This window comes from Uranotaenia lowii, chromosome 2 (assembly GCF_029784155.1).
Source record: "Uranotaenia lowii strain MFRU-FL chromosome 2, ASM2978415v1, whole genome shotgun sequence".
NCBI classification, from domain to species: Eukaryota; Metazoa; Arthropoda; class Insecta; order Diptera; family Culicidae; genus Uranotaenia; species Uranotaenia lowii.
Window position 1 is genome coordinate 307,720,439 of NC_073692.1, and position 25,578 is coordinate 307,746,016.

The 25,578-nt window shown below is 34.9% G+C and overlaps 1 protein-coding gene across 1 annotated transcript in view; it reads left to right on the forward strand.

The window, feature by feature from the left end:
* LOC129742858 (uncharacterized) overlaps positions 1–16,003 on the forward strand; it is a 41,519-nt gene extending 25,516 nt beyond the window's left edge. Inside the window, exons 2-4 of the mRNA XM_055734802.1 lie at positions 5,851–5,919; positions 6,174–6,282; positions 15,990–16,003. Of these exons, the coding sequence (XP_055590777.1) occupies positions 5,851–5,919; positions 6,174–6,282; positions 15,990–16,003 (192 nt within the window). The remainder of the gene's footprint in view (positions 1–5,850; positions 5,920–6,173; positions 6,283–15,989) is intronic.
* Positions 16,004–25,578: the final 9,575 nt, after the last annotated feature.

Consider the following 25,578-nt stretch of genomic DNA (forward strand, 5'->3'; position numbering starts at 1 on the left):
ATAAATTTTTTTTATCTTAGTGCTTTCAAGTTCTACAACAATACGTGAATCATTTTTATTTTATTAGTTTCTTATTGATCACTTCCCAATCTGAAATCTGCCTGTGTTATTGAACATGTTGTATTATTAATATATAAAGTTATTATTTTGAACTTCCGATTGTTTTATCCTTTTATTTCAATAACTGGAAGAATTTCAATATAGAAAAGGGTTTTGTCTGTGACATTGATTACTGGCACACTTGAAATATAGTTGAATAATTTCTTCCTTCTATCTGATAAAATCAAATTATCAACTATTGAATAAACTTTTCTAAGTTCAAAATGGATTTTTTTCCTTATCGAGAATTCACGTTTCAAATCGTAATTTTTTCTTAAATTGAAGATATTACATTTTTTTTAATTGATCCTTCAATTGAAAATAAATAAAAGAAATGTTAAATTAGATGGTTTATAATAACAATAATTATATTTTTTCTAACAAATTTTAATAATGGTGAATTTCTAACCTAATCTGACATTTATTTGAAAATTCAGTTTTTTTAATTTATTGTTAAATTTTATGTAAGTATTCTATTTCATTTTAACTTATAAAAATTTATTTATGTCCGAAACTTTGAATTCTAATTTGAAAGCTAGACTGCTTAGAACTTATCTCCAAGCAAATTTTCAGTACAAAATCAATCGCCTACTGGAAATAGCATTGCTTTGAAACATTCATTTTGAGTTGTTTTGAATATTTTAATTTTTTCTATCAGGAAAATTTATTATTTTTTCTTTGACACCCAAGGGCAGGTCCTTCGCACGGGCATGTTTTCAGACACCATTTTTTTGGAGTATGAGAGAAAATGCCTATCCTCTACATAAGATTGGTATCGGTTTGATCTTCTTTCTTTAAAAAAACAGTCGAATTTCATATCTACGTACGTAATCTTCAACTAATTAAATTCGATTTCTAAGAGAAATTTCCAAAATGTAAATTCGAAACGATTGAAAAGATGAAAGTATAAGTGAAGACTTTTTAATTTGTATGGGGGATTGGGATGGAAGAGTAAGTTTTCCGTTAAAAATCGTCGGGTAGTAGCATACAAACCATTTGAATCGTTTTTCAGACTTAAATAGTTATTTAGCACAGATTAATTTTTCACAACGAGCAAAGGTAGGTATTCATATTCTTCGCGATATAAATACTTTCTTCTCATTTTGCAGATGTACATAAAAATATAAAGCATTTTTTGTTGCACAAAATATGTAGCTGAGAGTGGGGTATCGGGTCAATTTTTTTCTTTGATCCATAACTTTTTTTTATTTCAAAAGATAAAACGAAAACAAAATGATATGGTTTTCTACATTTTTCCGTGTCACTAGACAATTTTTTTTATTTTTAAATAAATTATTTGCCCGAATTCAGACTGTTCAAAAAAGTTTTTTTTATTATTTTCAACATGCGAAGTTCATGAGTTGACCAAAACTGTAGTTTCTTAATTCATGTTGTTATTTGAAAGAAATTTCAGGTGAGGAAACAAAAAAGAGAGTTGTGTATGATCGCGTAATTTAAAAAACCTGACTCGCGAATGTTTAAGCAAACTTCCCTATACATATATCGATTTATGTTTGTCTCTATCGACTTGACTAAAATGGACCGAATATATTTCTTGACACTTCATTTGGCATGATAGAACTTTACAGATATTTAGGATAAATGTGTTTTAAGTTATGCACGTGTATAAAAACTCTAAAATATCGGTAGCCCAAAACATGATTTGCAGATTGGTTGCGTTTGAGTGACTTATTCATAATTTATGGAATATTACTTTTCATTGTGAAATAACATGACAAAACTAATGCCATAAGCATATGAGTATATTTTGTGTTATGAAATTTAGATTTCCCAATAATAAAATTTGCAAGTGTTTGTTTTACTATGTAAGTATATTTTTTTAATCTAGTTAAAGAAAAGAAGTATATGATGTGTACATAAGTCAACAACATAAAGAAATATATGCTTACGCAGAGCGACGACGTTAACAGTTAGATAGAGATTTTTATCTCAATACTCAGCTGAGATATGTAGAGGTGTCCATATTTCCCCATGGCCCACGTTACTCCACTCTCCCCTATTTGATATAATGACAGTTCTACACAAACACAACCTTAGGAGAAGGCCTCAGCCCTAACCTCAAACCATGGGAGAACTGAATCGATTTTTGAGAAGGGCGCACGATTACCGCGATTTTTTGGTACTAGTATCGACAAATTCGCCCTGTGGAAATGCGATATACAGATGTTCATGGTTTAATTTTCGGGTGTTCAGGGGTGCCAAGTGCATTGATATTTGGAAAATGATTATATTTTTTTAATTGCATTGTTATTGAAAACCCTTGAGTACTTTGAATTTGCAACTATTCAAATGTGAAATTAAACGCATCATTTATCTGAACGAAATAACAACTGTCCTTATCGCACACCTAAAAAATTAAAAAATTAAATCAATTCACAATGATTATAATTAGTTAAAAACAAGCAAATACTGATTTTAAACGGTGATACGGTCTAAATTTGATCAAGGGAACACGCGTGTAAATCGGTGAAATCGTTTATTTAAAAAATCAAATTAAATTTTTTTTTCAAGTCTAATTAGAATTAAATTCAGGAAAAATACTCAGTTAGGCTTTTGCTTTTCTAAATCCGAATTGCCGGGCCTTACGCTTAACCCCTGGCACCAGATTTTGTACAGCCACCTTGTCCACCTTCTTCGCCGCAGAAAGCCAGTTTGCCTTGAACTGCTACTCGTCCTTAGCAGTTTTTTTGGTCTTCTTCAGGTTCCGCTTGACAATAGCCCAGTATTTCTCAATTGGGCGGAGCTCTTTCGTGTTGGGAGGGTTCTTGTCCTTGAGAACCACCTGCACGTTGTTGGCGGCGTACCACTCCATGGCCTTTTTACCGTAATGACAAGATGCCAAATCCGGCCAAAACAGTACGGAACATCCGTGTTTCTTCAGGAAAGTCAGCAGACGTTTATTCAAACACTCTTTCACGTTAATTTCTTGGTTAACAGTCCCGGAAGCTATGAAAATGCTGCTTTTCAAGCCACAGGTACAGATGGATTGCCAAACCAGATATTTCTTCGCGAACTTTGACAGTTTCATGTGCTTGAAAATATTTGCTATCTTTCCCCTTCCTTTTGCCGTATGAAACTCCCGGAAGCTGCTTGTGGTCGGCTTTGACGTAGGTTTCGTCGTTCATTACCAAGCAGTCAAACTTCGTCAGCATCGTTCTGTACAGCCTCCGGGATCGCGCTTTGGCCGTCGTATTTTGTTTATCATCGTGATTTGGAGTCACTACCTTCTTGTAAGTCGAAAGTCCGGCTCGTTTTTTGGCTCGATGCACGGTTGTAGACGCTACACCCAGCTTATTTGCGGCATCTCGGAGAGAGAGGTTAGGGTTTCGCTTGAAACTACCGGCACCTCTTTTTGTCGTCTCAACTGCTTCCGGTTTTCGATTTCCCCCCGATTCAGACTTCCTGGCTGTCGACAAACGTTCCCCAAACACTTTAATTACATTTGTAACGGTTGATTTGGCAACTTTTAGCGATTTTGCCAGCTTTGCGTGCGAGTAGCTCGGATTTTCGAGATGCGCGAGCAAAATTTTGATACGCTGCTCTTCTTCCTTGGACGGCATTTTGACAACTGAAGAGCAGAGATGTTAAAATCGCGAGTCTACATACTCGCACTTTGCCCTTCTTTGCAGAACGATTTTATTTCGTTAAACTCAATCTGCAATGATGCTATATAAAGTTCAACTCGGAAAGCATCAGGAAGTAAGCTTCGGGTAAACTCGGCAGGAGTAAACAGCAATCGGGGGAGAAACATCAGCGAAGCAAACGAACAGTTCAGCGAATTAAAGAAAAAATCGTTTTCGTTCGGCAGCCGAACACATCAATCGGACAACGCATGGGGGCGTGGCTAAAAGTGATAGATACAAGGGAACGGGAAACGAGCGAGAGAAGGGTGCGAGGAATGTTAACTCGGTCCGTCGGGCAACGATCGCTCGTGAGCATTCGTGTGCGGTAAGCTTCGTTCTGTTGTTTCATTGGTGTGATTTTATTCCTGCGAGGAGGGGAAAACATCAACTCGGAACTGTTCTCTTCGTTTTGTGTGCAATCACGTCATGATTTGAACGAAGATAAAATCAATCTGCACACAACAAGTTAAACTCGGAAAAAATCAGCCGAATGATTCTTTCCGAGGCGAGTTTAAACACCGCTGCTGAAGAGTGAATTCCAAAATCAAAATAGGAGCAACATTCTACACACACACCTTCAAAATGGGGGGTGTTCAGGTTTTTTAAATGCAAAATTGAAAGAAATACGTCAAGTTGATATTGACCAAATTTTGACCGTATCACCCTTTAGTATATACCGTATACAGTATCTCTTATTTTCAATCCTATAAAAAGGGGAGTGTAAACGTTTTTAAAGCTAGTTTTGTTTAATTAAATTTTGAAAATAACTTTTTGGAATCAACAAATGTCCAAAATTTCGAATTCGACATTCTTTTCAGTCGAATCAGGTGGCAGACTTGTGATCCAGTAATAAATTTGCTAACCGCAGACACCCAAGGGGACTGTCTCTGGCACGTTTCCGTTTGGAGTTCCATCGCGTTCACAAAGCACGATGAAATCATCTCCGTTCAGTGCAACGGATGCCTCTCGGAGGTTCCCTGAATTTCTAAGCTCGCACAAGATGAATGAGTCATTAGGAGGTGGCGTCGTCCGTCTGAATGAAACCACGGATCAGTCTTGAATCGCGCCGTGCGGTAGCAAAAGAGCTTAACACGTCCACCACACAGAGCACACAATGGAACGGCTGTTCGTTGGTAGCTAAATAAACCAGTTTGACGATGGCAGGTTGTCTTGTTAGAGCTTTGAGAACTCGACCGACATCGCACCGTAATTAGATTAGAAGCACCTGGGAAAGAAGTTGCTCCAGGTGCTGCAATTTTTACGCCACGCATCGCCGGATGTTTGACTATCCGGACGAGAGATGATTTTAGTTGAGTTCGATTCGAGTCGAGTTGCTAGTCTCTATTGAGTAATTCTGCTGAGCTGCCATTCAAAGTTGTCAATCTGATGAACGGGAGCTGTTACGTTTATATTTTCAACAAAAAAAGTAGAAAGAAATGATCACCTCTTGGATGCTGCAAAAGAAAACAAATATCGATCACGAATGCGCAGCCACCTGTGGTGGTGAGCAAATCGGTCTTAGTCTGCTGCTGCCTTCTGGCAACTGATAATTTATTTGCGACCTGTCACAACTCCCGCTGGGCCTGACGTTGATTGCGATGAACATGTCCCGCGCATTTCTGATTTGGCCCATTATTGTGTCTGAGATTAGCGACCCGGTGAAGAAGATGAGTAGATAAGTTACAATACCGAAAATGAATTTTGATTTCGCAAATCGATTCTTCCCGACCTACTTTCGAAGATGTGTGGAGTCATCGAGAGTTTTACTTAATGGATTTCACTAATGCTTAACCGCCTTAATCCCAATCCCGACTTTAGACTAAAATCAGCAAAAAGCAAACAAAGTCAATCATTATTTTAACTAACTTTTTGTGCAGAGTACTTCAAAAAATGTTTTTCCAACATAGAAATGAAACAAACCATAGAAATTATCATTATGGTAGCCTTAAAAATTCTTGGTCCATAGTTTTTCTATTAAAAAATATTGACAGTCACGTTACAACCATTCTGAATTGAAATTTGGATCAAATTTATACAAATTTGTGCGTTTGTCATTCTCTCATCATTGTTAAAACTCTAACTAGATGAATTTTCTTTTCTATTGCAGGTAAAAAGGGATCTGAACGGATCATCACAATTATTAGAAGTTCCAATAAAAATCATTCACTTTTTTAAGGTAAGATGCGTTTATAAGAATGTTTTCCGCTTAGAACAAGAAGTGATAATGGATGAGCTCATTTAGTTGAATTTGTCATAACATAGTTGCGGAGTTACATCTTGTGAACTGGATAGTCAAGATACAGCTTAAAAACAGTAGCATCCTATCTTACATTCAAATCGTCTTCAGCTTCCCTTGTCTCAAAATTCAGTTCTGTCCCTCATTTCCCGCCAAAACTCCGCAACCATTAATCCAGAAAGCGCACCCATCAGTTGGGATTTACGCCAGCTTACCATCACCGCCTTCTGGCCTGTAGGACCTGTGCGTGGCTGCAGCAGATAATCGCTTCGGTTAAATCGCGAGCAACAACCGCCACCTTAAGTAAGTCGGCTTAAAAGCCTGCCGCTAAAACCGATGACTTTGGCACTCGATAAGCAAACATCAAAAGCCTTCATCCGGTCCCGGGTTTCGTCGAATTTTGGCCGTCGTTTCGGTGGCCGTTCGTCAGTTTAATTTGGTGCCCCCGAAAGTGCAACCTCTGCAATCGCATCCGCGCTAAATTGTTGATGGCTCTTTTGGGTAATTAAGATTTCATTCCGCCGAAGCTAAGAGATCAAGAGCGCGGCAACCGGGCGCAAAGGTACTCATATCGTAAAATGATGAAAGGGTCCCACCTTGATCTTTTCCACTAGCTCGCGACTGTCTTGAGATTTGGCTGGTGTGATTCGGTGAGATTTCGGTAACGATTCAGAGAACTGTGAAACTCTTGTGACACCCTTCTCGATGAAGGGAGAAAAATTTTAACACTGAGAGTGTTTCACGAAAAAGGAAGATTATTTTTTGTTTACTTAACAAAAGCACTATCGTTTTCAGTATAAACCCTTTGTCTTATAAAAGATTTATCTTTGTTGGACTATTTGCAGTAGTAACGTATACATTTGGCATGAAATAATTAAGTGCCTTACGAGAAATGGTTCAAAATGACAGATCTCTTGAAATAATTAAATCAGAGCTTTTTTGATACCATTGAATAAAATTATACATTGAACACAAAATAACAGTTTTAATTTGAATGCTTAAATAAAAGATCAGATGATATTTTTATCGAAATTCCAGTTTCCCTTCCCCTAACTGAAGATTACCAGACGTATCCGCAGTGCGAATTCAGCACCGAGCAAATTTGTCTTAAAACCAGGCAACTGTAAGAGGGATACGATACCGACAATAGCGGATGATTACAGCGACTTTTTGTTAATTTTCTATTTTTAACTACGATTTTGAGTTGATGTGCATCTTGTTCAATTGCAAATTTCTCGTAAACTAGCTGGCTCTTGACGACAATCTCTAGGTACATTGAAACAATCCTTACATTCGAAAAAACGGCGGTTAAACTGAAAAAGAAAAAGAGATTGTTTTCAAAACACTAAAATTTCGTCTCCAAACTCAACCTGTGGTATGTGGGGACGGCATTAATTGTTTTGATATCTACATTTTTTTCAATGTTGTACCCTTAAACCAATTCAATTTAGCTATATTTTGCATTCAGATCATGAAAATTTGGGAAAAGTATTTATATTTTTTGGAATAAGTAAATATTTTCGATAAAAACGGATCTCACACTTACAATAATCATTAAAAGATGCTTTACTAATAGTACCATAAATTTTTTTTTCAAAATTTAAGACTGTTCGAGTCATAAAGTAACATATTTAAATAAGAAATCACAAATTTGTTGAAAATTTCCTGAGAAATCAAAAGGAAAATCTACCGTCCGCATTTACTTCAATAAGCGGGATAAGTGAAGAAACCGGCAGTTCATAACAATCTACGTGATAACTTTTCTCAAGCTTTCGGAATTTGTAAACATATCAATATTGATGCACTGTTGATTTCTTAATAATTTTTAAATGTGAATAATACGAAAAACCGTCCCATTTACTCCGGTGGACTCTACTCAGCTTTAGTTTTGTTTTTGTTTCATTCATATAGCAAAAAAGTGAATAAATCCAAGTGACATCCAGACTTTTTTCAACAAAATCCAGGCAACCGGTCCAGGTCGGGTTTTTCTTCAATTTTGTTTCAAATATACGGGCAAGTACGGGAAAAATTGGGCAATCTGGCAACCTTATTGTATCTATTTTTCATTAGTATTTTTTAAATAATTTCTCGAAATTCTCTGTGATTCACAATTTGCAAGCCTATTTTTCGAAAAAATTACTTAATAATTAAATATAAACGTCTTTTGTTCTTTCTTTCCTTGATTCTCCATGTTTCTCTTCAAGATTGTTTTATATTTTTATAGACTTTTGTCGGCTAGAAATAAAACAAATTCGTTGTCAGTTGATCCAAACGTTATGAGCTATTTTTGGCTGTTTGCTCCTCTTCAGTGGACCTTAAATAAAATTTCATTTCAACACAATTACCGATTATACAATATAATTCCTGGTTAATTAACTTACTTTATCTGGTGATTGTTCAACTACAGTTTGTTATCTGTTGTTTGTTTTTGAGAAAAAGAAAAAAACATTATCTTGATTTAAAAAAAAATCATAATCTTCTTGATGAAATCAATACATTCAATACTTTTTTCCTCCTAATTTAATGGCTTTGATTACGGGAACTTGCGTCCAGATTTCTAGTGCATGCCTATTCACCTCCTAACGATTTTGCCAAACATAATATTAAAAATAACGACAGGCTGTCTCAAGATTTTTGAATGCAACTATACATTTTGCCAGATAAGAACATGTTGTGTTGTGTTTAAAGATAACAGAAAAATACCTTAGGTTGTGACAAAACGAAGTCTGTGATTCTATCATTTGATCGAAACATTTTGTAACGGTTTTTTTGTGATGCTATTTCTCCTTCTTTTTTTTCAGAAAAGTAGTTTCCAAAGATGAAAATCTGTGTTAGTTTTACGATTTGAACTTGAAAAGAAAACCAAATGTTGTTCAAAAATCAAAGATTAATAATGCCATGAAAATTTATTATTTTAAAAATGGATTCTTTAAAATGTAATGAATTTTGTGAAAATTATCAAAAATCTTTGTCTCACCGATTCTGTGACAAAAATTTGCTCAAAATTTTGTAAAATTATTGATATTTCCTAAATTTCGGCTACCTTATTCTGTATACTACAGGGTGCGCTATCTAGATTAAGGTTGCCAGAATTTTTTCCACTCCCATCCGGGCCTAGCAATTCCGGGCATTTTTTCAAAAAAACCTGGCAAAATCCGGGCATGGATTGCAATTTTTCAAATAAAAAAACCGGGCAAAAACCAGGCAAAATTTAGGTGTTATTACATATAAAAGCAAAGAAAAAATGCAAAAAAAATGAAATTAATATTTTATTAATGTAATTTCAGACTTCCAACAACTTTTTGGAACACTTAAATATTTAAAGGTTTATAAAAGTAAATATGCGAAATTATTTGAAACAACCGTTGAAAATTTCCATACCGTTCATCAATTTTGCTGAAACTTACTCAAAAACTTTGATTTTTTTTTGGTTTCTTTGTGAAAATTGTGAAAAAATCCGGGCAATATCCGGACTTTTTTCACGATATCCGGGCAACCGGGCCGGACCGGACTTTCTCGAAATTTTGCATCAAATATCCGGGCAAACCCGGATAAAACCGGGCAATCTGGCAAGCTTAATCTAGATGTATCCGGTTTCAACGTCGAACAGCTCCGCTAATTTTCAAAAGGTTTTCAAAAATAAACGAGATTCTTTCGGGATATTTTATGCCTTTTATTTTAAACCAGATCTAGAATTCAACGTCGATTAAATGTCCACCTCCATTTGATACGTAAAAAGCAGCTTGTTTGAGGGCATTCTGCATAATAATCGCTAACATTTCGAGCTTTATAGAGGCTATTTCAACTCGTACCTACATTAGCTTCAAGTTCGTCAATGTTTTTCGGTTTGCTAGCATAAACATTTTTTCTTGAATATCTCCACAGAAACAAAAAAATGGCACCTAAACATCCGGAGATTGGGATACCTGTTCAAATATTTAAAATCCGGCAATATCCGGGCATTTGATTTAAAAATTTTCGACTTAAAATCCGGGCAATATCCGGGTAAATTTGGGTTTTACCCAAGAATTATTCAACATAAAATTCTTTTTATGATTGTTTTTATAAAAATAACTAAAAAAATGTTATGAACGCATAAATAAAAACTTTTAAAACAAAATTTGTTTATTTCTTTATTCTGGCAAATAAAGTGAATGAATCCGAGCCAAATCTGTTTTTTTTTAAAATAATATTAAATGTATAAATTTTTAATATTTAAATTTCCTATCGACTGGTCCGGTAATGTTGAAAAAGTTTCAGTCTCAAAAAATCATAAAACGATGTTTATTTACTACAACCGACGTTTCGGCATGTTTATTTTGCCTTTATCGAGGAATAGTAATTTTTCGTTTTAATTGTCCAGAATGCTATTCGATTCTATGAAACTGTCCTGAAGAAAAAGTCGTCTCGTTGTTGGCTGAGCGTATGGAAATCTATTGCAACCTAATGATGTTTTCGTTTGGTGATACTTTAAAAAAAAAAACTTTTTGAAATGTTATTTAGAAATGAGAACTTTTTGGTTTCCTGTTCGTTCTTTCGTTAAGCACTATCGATTGTTGTTAATTGTTGTGTATCAATACACAACAAAAATTACCATAAAAGAATCACATAAACTGATTAAGTAAATCAAAGGATGGTTCAAATCATCTTAACTTTATGTGAAATGTTAGAGACTGCATGAATTAATATCCCAAAAATTTATGCATTTATTTAAGGAAAATAAACAATATTATCACACTTGAGACTCCGGTCAGTGTGAGGACATTTTTTTTGCATAATATTTTGGACTTACTGTACTATATTAGACATATCACAAACGCAGTTATACTTATGATTAAAATATGAATTGATCTTAAAAAATAGTTTCAACAATAAAAATGATATTTCAGTTCAATATTGATTACCGCTTTTGATTGAAGTACCAGTTGAGAATATATTCATGTTGATATTGAAGTTGTACGGTCCAAATGTAACACAGAAATTAACTTGACTGTGCCCAATAACTAATAAATAAGCTGTTTAGACGGTGTACACATGTTTTTGACTAAGATAGTTTTTTTTAATAATTAAAATCAATTATTTTTTGTGTTTAAGCAAAAAGAAACTAAGATTCAGTTCAAATCAATAACAATAAAGCCAATTCTCAGCAATTCAAAAGACTGCATTAGAAGGATTTTTTACAATGAACGCGGCGAATAGTTTGAAGCAGAATCGGATATTGTCATGTGAAAGTTACTACTTTCCTGATTTAGACTTTGAAATTGACTTTTTTTTATCAACAACAGGTGGACAATGAATCTATGTATTAAAAAGGTTTTGATTGTCAAAGATGACTATTATTATTATTTTTTTTTTGTTAAAATGGATGTTGTACAAATTCTAGCTAATTTTTGCAAATTATTTATTTGAAACGGCTCATACCTTTAGGCTTTTAGGATCCAAACTGAATTCTAGCTATTTAATCTAGACATAAAGCCATGGTTTTTGGCACTAAATATGGCCTGTTTTAAAATGTATTATTTTAAATTTTAAAAAATGTTACTGTAGAATTTTTTTGTTTTTAATTTTCGATCTGAACTGTAAATCTGTTATCTCAATATAGATGTATTTTTTTATAAATTTTCAACATATATGTTTTATCTTGATTTTTTTTTATTTTCAATATAAATGTTTTATCTAGAACTAATTATTTCCAATATGAATAAAAACAATATTTAAGGTTTCAAAATTTGAGTTTTGATTCCAAAGGCTTTTTGATTGCAAAACCAATTCCTAATCGTTAATTTTAATCTCAATTTTTTTTTATCTGAAATCTGAATCCAGTGGATAGATTTTAATTTAATTGAATCGTAGGGGAGATGGGGGCATAATGGCCACCTTAAGGAAAACGGTTATTTAACCATAGAAAATAGCTATAATATGGAGGTTACGTTATTGTTTCGTGTTCAGACACTTGAAAAGCCTATTCCCTAACGGGCTGAAACGCGAAAAACTAGACGAAAACGTTAAAAAATGCATTTTAAAAAATTTTGCCAAAAGCTGAAAACCAGCCACTGTGGAAGCATAATGAGAAACCCCCCTGAGGCAGTATGAGCACCATTAATCAGAGCAAGATGTGCGTTTTTGCCGGGGAATCTAGCAGCGAATTCAATTCGATGAAGTCAGGTGAGTCGTAGATTCATCAAACAAAGCAATAACAAAATAATCTAGGTCTGTTTGTAGAATACAAACAATTCACGCACGCTCATACATTAAGTGCTTTGTTCGGAGGATGATGCTACTAGCCGTATAATGTAACAATAAAAAAATCGATCATGAATTGTGAATGGAAAAAATCACCTCGAACAAAAATCTAACTCTAGTCTTTTGATTACCTCTCCGACACCTTACCAATAGGCTAAATTGTCGGATGAAAACTAGTCAAGGTGTGGCGCTATAAATCAATTTTAATTCGCTGCTAGATTCTACGGCAGAAAATTCTCATTATGCCTCGATAATACGGTGCTCTATATGCCCCTAGTCAACAAATTTAAGTAAAAACGTGTTTTAAAATTGATAAAAGTGAAAAATCAAAAATTTTATGATGGTAAAAATTGAGAATCAATGTGTACATCATGTTGCAGTGCGTACATTATAGATCAAGGTTATTTCAAGATCATAAGAGCTTATTTCGTGGTGCTCAAAAATTATAATATTTTCGTAACTTGAGAACCAAGCTAGTTTTTTTAAATATCTCTGTAAAGATGATAAGGAGATTCCTTTTTTGTGGAAAATTAATACTATAGGAAGTACGAAACAAATCCTCATAAAAATTTATTTAAGAAAATACGCACTTTCGTAGAAAAGCGTAGTTCTCATTATGCCTCGGGTGATCGTTATGCCCTCATCTCCCCTACGCAAAATTAAATCAGAATCAAAGAAATGCTATATTTTAATTTTGATTGATGTCAATAATATTAAAGTTTATTAATTTGAATTCAAAATTGAATTTCAAAACATTTCAAATAATCCATCTTAATTTAGTTTCCAATTCCCAATCAAAATTATGAAGTTGCATCGTGTTTTTGTATTTGAGTTTACAATCAGAATAAGGGTGCGAATTCGAATCTGGAATATGAAACATCACAATAACATCGGTTTTCTATATATAAACTTTAATGTCAGATCAAATTTTGATATCAAATTTAACATTTAACTGTTCTTGGTTTGTTGGATTTTTTTTTATACTAGTGATAAAATTGTAACAATACTGTTAACATTTTTTTTTAACCTAAAAGCCAACAAACAAAGAAGAACATAAAGCTAGTCAACCATTACATTGAAATGTTAAACTCTACAGCTTTACCTACCATCATTTATGATTTTTCAAATTTATCCAACTCATACTCTTGTCAAATCATTGAATCTTAATGAAAACTGCGTGATTTTACTTGGGTGCAGAATACGATGTATGGACAGTTGGATTTACTAAGTACATTTGAAATTAGATAAAACATGGTTCTAGCCTCGTCTCTTAAATAAATCTTTGGGTTTAAGCATTAAGTCGATGTTTAACATTTTTACAAATGAGAAAATTTGGAAAATTTGTATCGAAATTCTTGCTTGAGATGAGTTTTTCAGACTTTTATCTTATTTGTAAATAAATATTATTATTCTCAAATCACAAATTTCTATTGAGAGTGTTCAGTGAAACATCTCGTGAGACTTCCACGAACCTTTATGAGAGAGATTAAACCTCAAACCACGCTCCCTTCCTTTGCTACGATAACAGTGTTTTTGAAAAAAAGGCAAAACTTTGCCAGATATACCTAGATACCTAGCTTTTTTAAACAGTCCAAGTTTTGAGTAGTAGGTATCATAAGTTTTAATAAAATACATATGTATGTCAATAAAGTCAGATGTTGCATGTTCGTGAGACATAGTAAAAAATAACAGAAAAATAGAAGAAACATCATCAAACAGTTGAAAAACTTTCAACGTTATTTTTCATCGGTTAACTGGTCTTTTTTGATGTCTCTGAAGTGCAAAGCCGCTCGACACTTTCTTGTTCAAAACAGCTGAAATTAGTGATGAGCTTATTGTTCGAATAAAATTATTTGAACTTCCACTTCAGTAAGGAAAAACAGGAAGCCACATATTTAGGTGATTTAAGCTCTACCCATTACACAAAAACTTAATGTTTGCTTAATTTACAGTAGATAGCTCAATAGAAACTTTTCAAACTTCAATAATGCTTAAATAGTTTTCAAATCATTCTGTTCGGCTTTTTATCGAAGCGCTTTTTTAAAGTTTGGATTTATCTTTCGAATCATTATGATGTCCTTAATGGAAATTTAATAGTGTTTGTTGTGTAAAAATGAATTGAGTTGTTTATTTAAAAATTCTAGGGAAAAGCTTTTATGAAAATTACTAGTAGGGCTCGCGTAATCCACATCGCGTGCCTTTCCGCGAACTGCTTAAGCGTCAAAGAACAATTGTTTGGTTCAACTGTTGGGATTTGTTCAATTTCTATTTATTTCTCGACAAATGAATTTGAAAAGGATGAAAGATTTGAGTGTAGAACAAATAAATGTATGTTTCTTGTTCTCCCATCAAAGTTGAGAAAATCTGCTTCCGAATCCCGAACTCATGAACATCGGGTCTTTCCAGTCGGACCGCCGCGCTGATCACACGTCCCAATTATCACGGCTACGAAGTGCATCGATATTAAAAGGTTGCAGGCAAAATTTTATTGTGAAAAGTGTTACAATGTAGGCCTAAAGTGTTTGTATTTCGACTGCATTTCTATCATGCAGTCGAAATACCAAATTAAAGGCGTCGGCTAAAGTTTTGATTAGTTTGAAGAAATTATTGTTTAATATCAAGAATCAAGTAGAATAAATTTAACCCCGACATGCGCGTGTGTAAGTTAGATGCTGCTTATGCTTCCTGGTTTGTGTTACACTAGTTGGTACTTGAGCGAAATGAGTGCCATGGGATAAAAAAGCATACTTATTTATGTATATAATATACGTACATGCACTTAAAGATGATATCACAGTAGTATCGTCGTGGTTTGTGCTGTATGAGATAAAAGTGATGCATTTGTGCAGCCTAGTGCTTGAATCAGCTTGATGCTTTGTTTAAATTATATTAAATCTCAATCAATTTTTTTAACGGAGACGCCTGCAAGCAAAATGAGTGATAACGCTAGTGTGATAAGTAATCGAAGGCTTCGATTGCTGCAGTTGTATGCGGGATGAATAACTGAGTGAGACACTCTGCTATTTTTTTTTTTTTTTTTTTATTTTATTAGAGACGTTTTAAACTCTGCTATTTGTCGGAGTAATTAATACATATAATAATTTGTGTTAGTACAGTCGAGCCCTCAAAATATTTCTAACTTGTTGTTGTGTCAGTGTACGAAATCTTCAACAGGTTTGAATCTCTCAAGTATTGTGGTAGTATTTCACACTACTATTATTTTCTTTAATATGGTTTGTATATCATTTTGTCTCCTTGAAAGGTAAGTGTGCTCAAATTAATTTCAATTTTACTCCGGCTCAACAAATACATACGAAAGCATATTTATAGGAAGTATGTATATTAACGCTACTAATATCAGTGCAATTCCTATTGGTATGCCAAGTTCTTATTACAGCAACAAATTCTCAAGACTCAATTGTTGCTTGGAGTTAACTATGCTCAATAGTTAACTCCAAGCAACAATTGAGTCTTGCTATAAATAATTCTTAATAAGTTTGATTGAAATTTCTAAGTTATAACTATGTCGCTGTTCCTAACTATTCAGATAGGAAGAACTGAAGAAGTTTGTGAGCTTGAAATAAAGTTTTATTTAATTTTTTTTATTATATATATTTATATAAAAAGAATTCAATGTACAATGAGTAATATCTTTCGTCCAGAACCAAAACTGAGACATCTACCCTAAACTTTATTATCTTCTTTACTATTTTTATTAGTATGATTCCTTTGAAATTTGTTTATCATTGCATTCCCGCCAAAACTAGGAAAATCGCCGTAGGCTTAAGGTCACTGAACTCTAATAAGTGTTCAGTTATCTGCTACTAGTGCCACAGATAAGTCGTGTTCAGTGGAAAACTTTTCGTACTTTTATTTATTTATTCACTTTTTTCTAAAAATGATTGAAAGCTCAGGTAAGTTGAATTTATCTTTATTATTTGGTGATAATATCATGCTGGTTACTGAATGTTCAACGTTCATGCAGATTCCGACTTCGAGAATACCCTTCTTGAAAGTCCGTCAGCTGCATCAATGAAACGCGCTGCCATCTCCCCGGCAGAAAGTTCCGATAAGAGGCGACGCATGGCCCTGTCCTTCGATTTTAAAATTACCCTCAAACGTCAAGATCGGGACATAGATGAAGGTTACTTCGATGAGCTTAAATCCTTACTCATCAAACTGCAACAGGATGTTCCGGACGATAGCCACCAACCACGTTTTTTCGGTTGCGGCTTCATGTCGGGAGTCGCCTGGTTCCATGCTGCTGACGCAGAAAGCCTAACTTGGCTGAAAAATGCACTGGAATCCTTGAAGACCAGTGGAAGATTTTCTGATCTTTGTGTTTTGCCATTTACTCCCATGCCGCCGCCACGCAAAAGCATGATGACGGTGTCCAACGATCTCAATCTCAGTGGTCATAACGCAGCTGAGATACTGCTTAAAAACATATGTAAGCTTAACAGGGCTTCCTTAAACACAAAATATTGGAGAGTGAATAAAATTATACCCCTCCCCAATGGGAAGTATAAAATATTGCTATCCATTGACGAGGAGTCAGCAAAAACTTTGGAAAAGCTTAACAATAAAATATTTTACTCTTTTGGAAGAGTTTACGTTAAACTACTTTTAAAGCAAATTGAAAATAAATAAATAAACCAAAAGTTCAAGAATTTCATGTAAAACAGGTTTAAAACATATTTCAAATAAATACTTTATAATAAAATAAAAGAAAACTGTTTCATTTTATTTTCGCAAAGTCTTAGCTTGGTGAACATTAAAAAAAAAAATCAAATCGTAAAAAGCGATAATATTAGTAGTAATAACTTGTTTCAAAATAAATAAAAAATTATAATCATAATTATAAAAACTCAATAAGCAAAATAAATCAATAAAATAAATAAATAAATAAATAAAATAATAATAATAATAACATTAAATAAAAAGAAGATTTAAAAAATTTAAAAATAATTAAAATAAATAAGGATAAAACGAAATGATATATTTGAAAAATGCTTCAAATTTTTATGTGGATAAGTTTTTACCAGAGCAAGAAAAGAAATAGAAACAAAAAAAAAAATATTTACTCTTTTTACCATTGTGACAATGAGCTTTATGCTCTAAAATCCTTTATGTTGATAAGCTTCATGCTATGTTACATAACAACCCAAAGTGGAAAAGGGCTACAATGCTCAAAATCTCTATGTAGATAGGCTTTATGCCACCTTTATGGTTTTGAATTAATTTTCATACCTCCGTGTAGGTGCGGATTTTTCAGGTAAATGATGAAATTTCCGTAAAAAAAAGGCCAGGCACAATTTTCCCGTTTGTTTGGATAACGTGCCGCTATTGAGCCTACCCTTTTCTGATACCTGATACATGATACCTGATGTTTCTTGTTCTCCCATCAAAGTTGAGAAAATCTGCTTCCGAATCCCGAACTCATGAACATTTTTCAATGAGTTTTAAAAAAAATCGATGTTTAGCTGCAGAGCTTTGAGACTTTTGTTGAACTTTTGTTTCTTAACACCTTGTTGCAAAAAGCTCATCAAAATTGTGGAGGGTAGAATTATTCCACATCATAATTAAAAGGGCCTGTGAAATTGCTCAGTTGGCAAGTCAGTTTCCGCTTGAGCCGATGTTCATGAGTTCGAGCCCAAAAGTAAACATCGATCACAGTTGTACCGGACAAGTTTTTCAATGACTTTCTGCCAACTGCATCCTTGTTATAAGACGTGAATGACATAAAGATGTTACAGCAGCTTTAATCGATACAAAAAATAACCTAGATGCTTATTTAACTAGTTGAAACAACTGACTTTCATATATAGCATATTTTTGGAAAGAGATTGAGGAGCCTTTCTGTGACGGAAAAATACATATAAAATTCCCTCTACCCTGTCTGTGAATTGAAATATATTTTGATTGTACCAATTTTTTTAGGAATTTATTGATTTATGTTGATAAACATCTTGATTTTAACTGTATGATTTTGAGCCAAATTTTATGAAATGAAATAAGAAAGTGTTCCAGTTGATTCATCAACCAATTCGCCTATCAACCAAGAGCCAGATGCTAGCACTCTATTTGGAATTCAAGAATCGTGTAGACATAATCGGACCTGCCAAGTTCTTCTACAAGGCACTTGATGCGCATTTGTCAGCTGCCAATCTACTGTTGCCTGTTGAGCATGAAGCTGCGAGATGATCACCCGAACAGGGTAAAGTTACCTGTTTTCAGTCAATATTTGGTAGAAATCTATTGGTTTTAACTTTCAATATTTTTAGCTTGTTTTCTGATTGAAATAATTTTGCCACTTGATTGTTACAACTTTTGGAATCAAAATGGGGTACTTTACTATTTTATGTTTCTGTAAGCGACACTTGAGTCTCAGATTGAAATTCCATCAGTTAGCTGCGGTTCACTTGTGACACGATCAATTTTCTGGAGCCTTTCTGCAATGTTTCAAAGCAACGACAAACTAGCTAGAGAATCTCCTGGGAGGTAGCCTTTTGATGCTTCTGTAAGTTAACTGATTTAATGCTACAAATTGAATTAGCGCGTGGAATTTCTAATCGCTTTTAGCTCTTACAAAAGTGAACAGGTACAAATGAAAGGTTTATATCAATTCTACTCGGTTTAAATTCGGTTGAAATGAAAGATGAACTTATTTTTTTTAAATATCGAGAATGAATCGTGACATAACCAGTTGAAGTGTCTGCTCAGCAACTCATTTGACACTTGAGCCGTCGTAATGTGATCTCACTGTCCATCTTGGGGCATGAATTCAATTTCAACGAACCCTGTGATTATCGAAATCGTCAAAAGGTCATCCTGGGAGGCCCACCTTAAAAAAAAAAATAAAACCATACGGCAACGTGACAACGAGCAATGATCACTCACCTATACGCACTTTCTCAGGTCTCCGCAGTATGATGTCGAAGTTCATCAAAAAATACCAACGAGAAAAACCCCTGGCGGGAGGAACCATAAAAATATGAAATAAAACTGCAATTAACGCTTGCCTACACCGGAGTTTGCATAATTCAAGTCCCGGCTGATGATTTTGTCCAGCGAATTTTGAAGGCTTCAAGCTGAAGTCAATTTTTTATCGTATCAATTTAGGCAGAAAAAAATATCTTCACCTCTCTCGACTGATAAGCGTCTGTCAGGTTTCGCGTTTCCTCCTGGGGGAGTTAGTCTTTCGTGATGCCGCAGCCTCGAGATGATCTGATAATTGTTGTAATTTAAAATTCGATAGGGACGGTCCCGTCTGATAGTTTCGCCCTTTATCAACATCCCAGTTTTTGATGGTTTTCTATAGATATGGCGGCGTTGGTCTCACAGCGAGTGACATTTTTCAATATTTTTATCAGTTGATGTTAAAACCAATACTGTACCGATACTTAATATGTAAATAAAGGTAGGTATGTGTAGATTACCCAAACAAAGTTTTCTACTGTTTATATTGATTCAATTATAAAAATAACGACATAAAATTTAACTAAAATTAGAAATTTCTTAGATGATCCTTCATCGCCTTAAAGTAATAAGTTTGTGTAAAAATCGAATTTCTTCTTAAGGCTCATTTTTGTTTCTGTAAATTATATGAAAATTCTCCTACTTAACCTTCCATGACAGATGAAAAAACAATTAGCCAGCTAGGGTTCTATACATCTGGATTCCCATTTTAGTAGTATCATCGAAATGACAGTACCAATTTTCATAAATTGTACCTACAATTCACATGATCACTATCTATTTAGAAAGAGAAAAAAAATTATCATTTTGTAGGAATCTGGAAGTTCAGTCGAATGACAAAATGGCCGAAAAAGATAGAGTTTTAGCTTAGCATATTAGCTGAGCTTAGCTTATTTAATCTATCAAAAAATGGAAACCATGGAACACATACAACGAGAAATTTTCGAAATTCACTGGGCCATCAACCTAAAATTGATCAAATTTGCAGATTTTATTATTATTAGTCAATTGAGGTTTCGTATATGATTTTTTGTAATATTATTTCAAAATTTAGTTAAAAATTTCGGAGCAGCTGTGCTCAATTGTAAAGAAAAGCGTAAGGCAAAAATCGATATACCTCATATTTGGGTCTCAATATCTCTTTTAAGTTTCTTCTTATTCAGAAAAGTTGGGTTTCCAATCAAAATTTCATGATATAGTTATAAAATCATTGGATTTTTTTATGAACATTTTAAAGTGATCTCCAGTTTTGCCCCACTTACTACTGGGTCAATCTCTCTAGAACTGGGAGTGATATTTTTTTTATCCGGACATTTCAGGCAAGAAGAGCCATTAAAGACACATCCTTCCAGCAAACATTTAAGAAGGTATAAAACAGGAACACAGCATTAGCGCCGATGTGGTCTAGCGGAGAGGCTGGGGCGAGTCTGGTTTTGGTATGCCAGGCGTACTGGGTTCTTTTCCCGGTATCAGCAAGAAAACTTTTGGGATCGAATTCTATAAGTGGCCGAAAGGTAAGATGTCTTTCCTCCTATAACTGACTATATAATAAGAATGTTCAATCAGTTGCCAGCTGGCCAGGTATACACACGAATGCCGAGATACCTGTAAGTAAACAAGCCCTCCTGATTGACTCGTTCTTTCAAAATATACCTACATCAACACAATACATTCACTTCATAACAGTTCATACGAAGCCATGGGGTCGGGGTATGGCGTACGCGCGCATTGGAGATTTGTCGAACTTATTAATCTAAAGAATGCATGTGAACACATACTTAGGCAGAAACTACGGTGAATCTATGCACCCATGGTGGATAACCGACATACATAACACAGGAACAACAGAATTATGAATTGAATAAACTGCTATCCGATCCAACTTTTTTGGACAAAGTTTGTCGTAAATGAATGATAGAAAATCACTCAATACCAACTGGTTTACTATGGATATTTAAATCGATTTATTAATTAACCGATTTGGATTTTCATTTCTTAACGATTCCATGTTAGCTGGGCTGTTGCTTGGACTTCAAAAGAAGGGGAGATAAGGAGAACCCGGGGCGAACGTATCTCAGCAAAAACATATTTTTTTAAATAAATTTTGGCGATGAACAATTTTGTAGTTCTTAAAGTATAAATTATCCAGCTAAATGAAATTTCTGTTTTTTCTTTACTGAAATATTAAAAAAAACAACTAGGATCTCAAGTGAAAATATTATAATTTTTGTGAACCGGAAAATAAACTATGGGAAACTAGAAATTGTTTTCTATTGTCGGCCGGTTCACATACACACGCACAGCTAATCATTTTTTTAAGAGCAAGGAAAAACCCCCGAGAGTTGGATTCCTATTCTACTGAAATCATTAAACCTCCTCACTATTTATTTTTTTAATGCATTTATAAGAGAATTACTAAATTGGAAGTTACCATAATTTCTTTTCTTCACTATTACCTATACATATTTTTTCGTTTTTCGGCTGTGATGGCTATTGGTGGCTTGCTGAAGTTTTGTGGAGGATGTTGGTGGCGGTGGTTTTGTGGCAGATGGTGGCTGGTGATGAAGGAATATAAAAGTAAAATTGTGTTGTAGCGACTAGTGGATGATATTGTATTCTTACTGAGGAATTTGACTTTCTTAGGCCCCAGTGTGATTACTCTCTGTTACTCTGGGGCTTTTAGCACTTGCTGGTCACTTGCTTCACAAATTATTTGATTAAAATTTTTTTGATTCTAATTTATGCTAAAAAGTTTGTTAGGTTGGCTTTAAGTTGGGTTGACGCTTAAAGCTGGCTTTGTTTGTTACTAGCTTTAGATACGGTGGAAGGTTATTGTATTTAATAATGCTTAAATTCTTCAGAGATCTTCTCATCTTCTTGGTATTTGCTTTTCTATATGGTAGATTTTCTCTCGATCTAGTTGAAATCTGTGATTCAGCTGCTAGGATCTGTTGATTGTAGTGGATCAGTGGATTGTTCAAGTTGTTGTGAATTTGTATGAAACCTTGTAGCTCCCTTCATGCAGTGATTGTTAAAATGGATTGAGTGGCTTCTCGGAATAACTCAACACTGGATAAAAAATCACCGCCTTTAGAAATCAATTCTGCATGGTTTGGAGTGATTTGATGTCCTTTTTTCTCGCAGTTCCCCAGATTGAGAACATGAATTAAAACTTTGCTTGCACAAATGCATGGTACAAACACATTACTAGTTGGGCCCAAGGAAATTCTCGAAGGGAGATTCCAAGATTTGCAACGTGTGGCTAAACTGAGCAACTAATTTAAGTAAGAGAGCGTCACACGTTTTTGGATGTGACGGGGTCTTCCAGGAAATACACCCTTCACACGGATATGAGTCCCATGGCGACGAACGTGTTAATTGCGTAGTGGGTACAAAACTTGATATCTTCCAAAGGATCCTGTGTATGGCACTTAGATCTTTTCAGTTCAGTTTTGTTCAGCGCAATCCAGGTCAACTTCACCTCACTACGAGTTCAACTGTACCTCGAAGAGGTAGAAAGTACCTTTTTTGAATTTGCTTTTTTTTTCTAGGTGAATGCTACCTTTTTTGTCTTCTCGATTCAGGTAAACTTTACCTCGTTTTAAGATGAAATTCACCTCAGTGAGGTGAAACCCTTTTCTCCCCAGACAACTAGAAGTCGTATTTTATTTTACAGATTATATTATATAGATGCATTGCATGATTTTATAACGACAAGACGAGATACTCGTATTTTTGTACATATGAATCCGTGAAACGACCGATATACGATGATCAGTCGTGATTGACAGATTTTGCCGTGCTATGCAAAAAATAATTCGAAATTTAGATTTTGCATTGATTCGTTATAATATGCATGCAATCGCTTATTAATTCGCATGTCTGATTTCCGTAAAACGTATTTGCTGGCAATCGTAAAAGAAAACAAATAAGTTCAATAAAATCGTTTATGATAATGAGACATCGATGATTGGAATCGTATTTAAGGAGGCTTCAAAATGTTGGTCTATTTTTTAAATCATCGATGACGTGTTCTACGATTTGAAAGATTTTAGTTGTAGAAATATACGATTTGCTTTTGGTTTAATGCCTTTGAAGCAAACCCCCTTGAATATAAATATTCCAGATAGCGTCGAGGAACCAACATGAGCTGCAGATCGTATCGTCAGGGGATCAAGTCCAGGAACTGCAATAACTTCATGAACGTTAAAAAAATTAAGCAATCAGACAAATAATATATTGTACGATATCAACTTGAATTTGACAGTCAAAAACGCATTTCTTTGAAATAATCTTATTTTATTCAACTGACGGAAAATGAGAACCCTGCATTCAAGTCGCAGATTACTGTACAGTCTGTAAAGTTAAAAAAAAAATGCGTCCATTCCGGTCAGATTAAACTTTCTTTATTGAGTTTATTGACAAGCCAGGATATATCAAGCAGTATAATCGATATATAAAGCTATCTACAGTAAAAAATACACGGGTACACCTAAAATTTTTTATTGAAACCTTAAGGTTTTGATTATTTTAAAGCTTTTTCAACATTTCTTTTGCATATTTTATAAATTATCCAACATCAGTTGAAAAATTTGACAAGTCTGTTTTTGTTTACATTTAAAAAAACAAATATTCGGCCTATTCGGCCTATTCGGCCGAATACCTAGCTCAACTATTCGGTGAGCCGAATATTCGGCTTAACGGTTTTTTGGCGGTATTCGGCGCCGAATATTCGGCCGACCGAATATTCGGTACATCTCTATTGTTGTCGATTCCGTACTACGAACCCTTCGGATCGACCAACCAGCTCTTCAACCCGCTTATTCGTTCTTGCCGTGGAGATTCACGGAAGGAAAATCCCGGTTCCCAGCCGGAATTGGACCAACAGAGTAGTTGGTCAACAGTAGCATCACAATCGCCGTAGATCCGCCATCTTCCAAACAGCGACAACCAGGGCTTGGCCCTTAATGGTACCGTAACCATCTGGTCATTCTAGTTTGTGCATATAAGGTAGAATTGTTGTGGCAATTGTTAAATAAAAGTTCAAGAAGTGCATTTTTGGGGTTTTCCTGAGGTCAAAGTTCGAACTCCCTGCGATTTCCTTTGGTAAGCGAGCCGCCCTGCGGCCTAATAAAGGGAGTCCCTGTAACGCCGGTGGGGTGGTAGGTTTAAAACTTACATATATGAATGGACCCTTGGGTGTTTCTTACAACGTGCAAGGCCTTTCTCTTTGTATCGCATCATCTTTCACAATTTCACACGTCAAACGACATCCATGGGCAAAAAACCCTTGTTTTTTAATTTCAGCAGATACTGTTATTGAGTATCTTTCCTTAAGTTGGATGTTGCTGTGCTTCTCTAGTTTTTCCGTATGATTGATCGCCTCTTGGTTACAAAGCTCTGCTCGAATGGCTTTATTTATTCTTTCATGCTATACAATAACTTTTTCAAGCTTACGATGCTCTACAGCTTTTTCAAGTTTATTGTTGTCAACACCAGGTTATGGTCACTTATATTGAATGGAATGGTTTCATTCAAAGTTTGCTCTTCTTATTAATTTTTTTTATTTACATAGTATACCGTCTAACGACATAACTTGACGAACATAATTCCTATAATTCACTCGGTCCATGGCAACCGTTCTCCAATTTCTCGGGCAACCCACGTTCGCCAGATCACGCTCCACTTGGTCTAACCACCTCGCTCGTTGCGCTCCCACTCGTCTTGTTCCTACCGGATTCGTAGCGAACATCTGTTTTGCAGGACAGTCGTCCGGCATTCTCGCAACATGTCCCGCCCAGCGTATCCGGCCAGCCTTCACCACCCTCTGGATACTGGGTTCACCGTAGAGTCGCGCGAGCTCGTGGTTCATCCTTCGCCTCCACACTCCGTTCTCCTGTACGCCGCCAAAGATGGTTCTTAACACTCGTCGCTCAAATATTCCGAGAGTACGCAGGTCCTCCTCGAGCAATATCCATGTCTCGTGTCCGTAGAGAACAACCGATCTAATGAGCGTCATGTACAGGTTACACTTCGTGCGAGGGCTAAGTCTTCTCGACCGCAGTTGATTGTGGAGTCCATAGTATGCACGACTTCCGCTGATAATTCGCCTCCGGATCTCACGGCTGGTGTCATTGTCTGCGGTCACCAGCGAGCCGAGATAGACAAAGTCTGCTCTTCTTTTGAATCTGAACAGATTACATGATCAAGTTTGTTACAACTTGCTGAACGAGTTACATACGTGTTGAACATTCTGAATTTGGCTGGTTGTTTTTTGTCGCTACATTATTCGACTAATTGAATAGTTGTTTCAATTTTGCTGTTTATGTTTTATTTGGTTTCTTTCAGACATACAGTTATTAGAAAGCTTGTTAATGC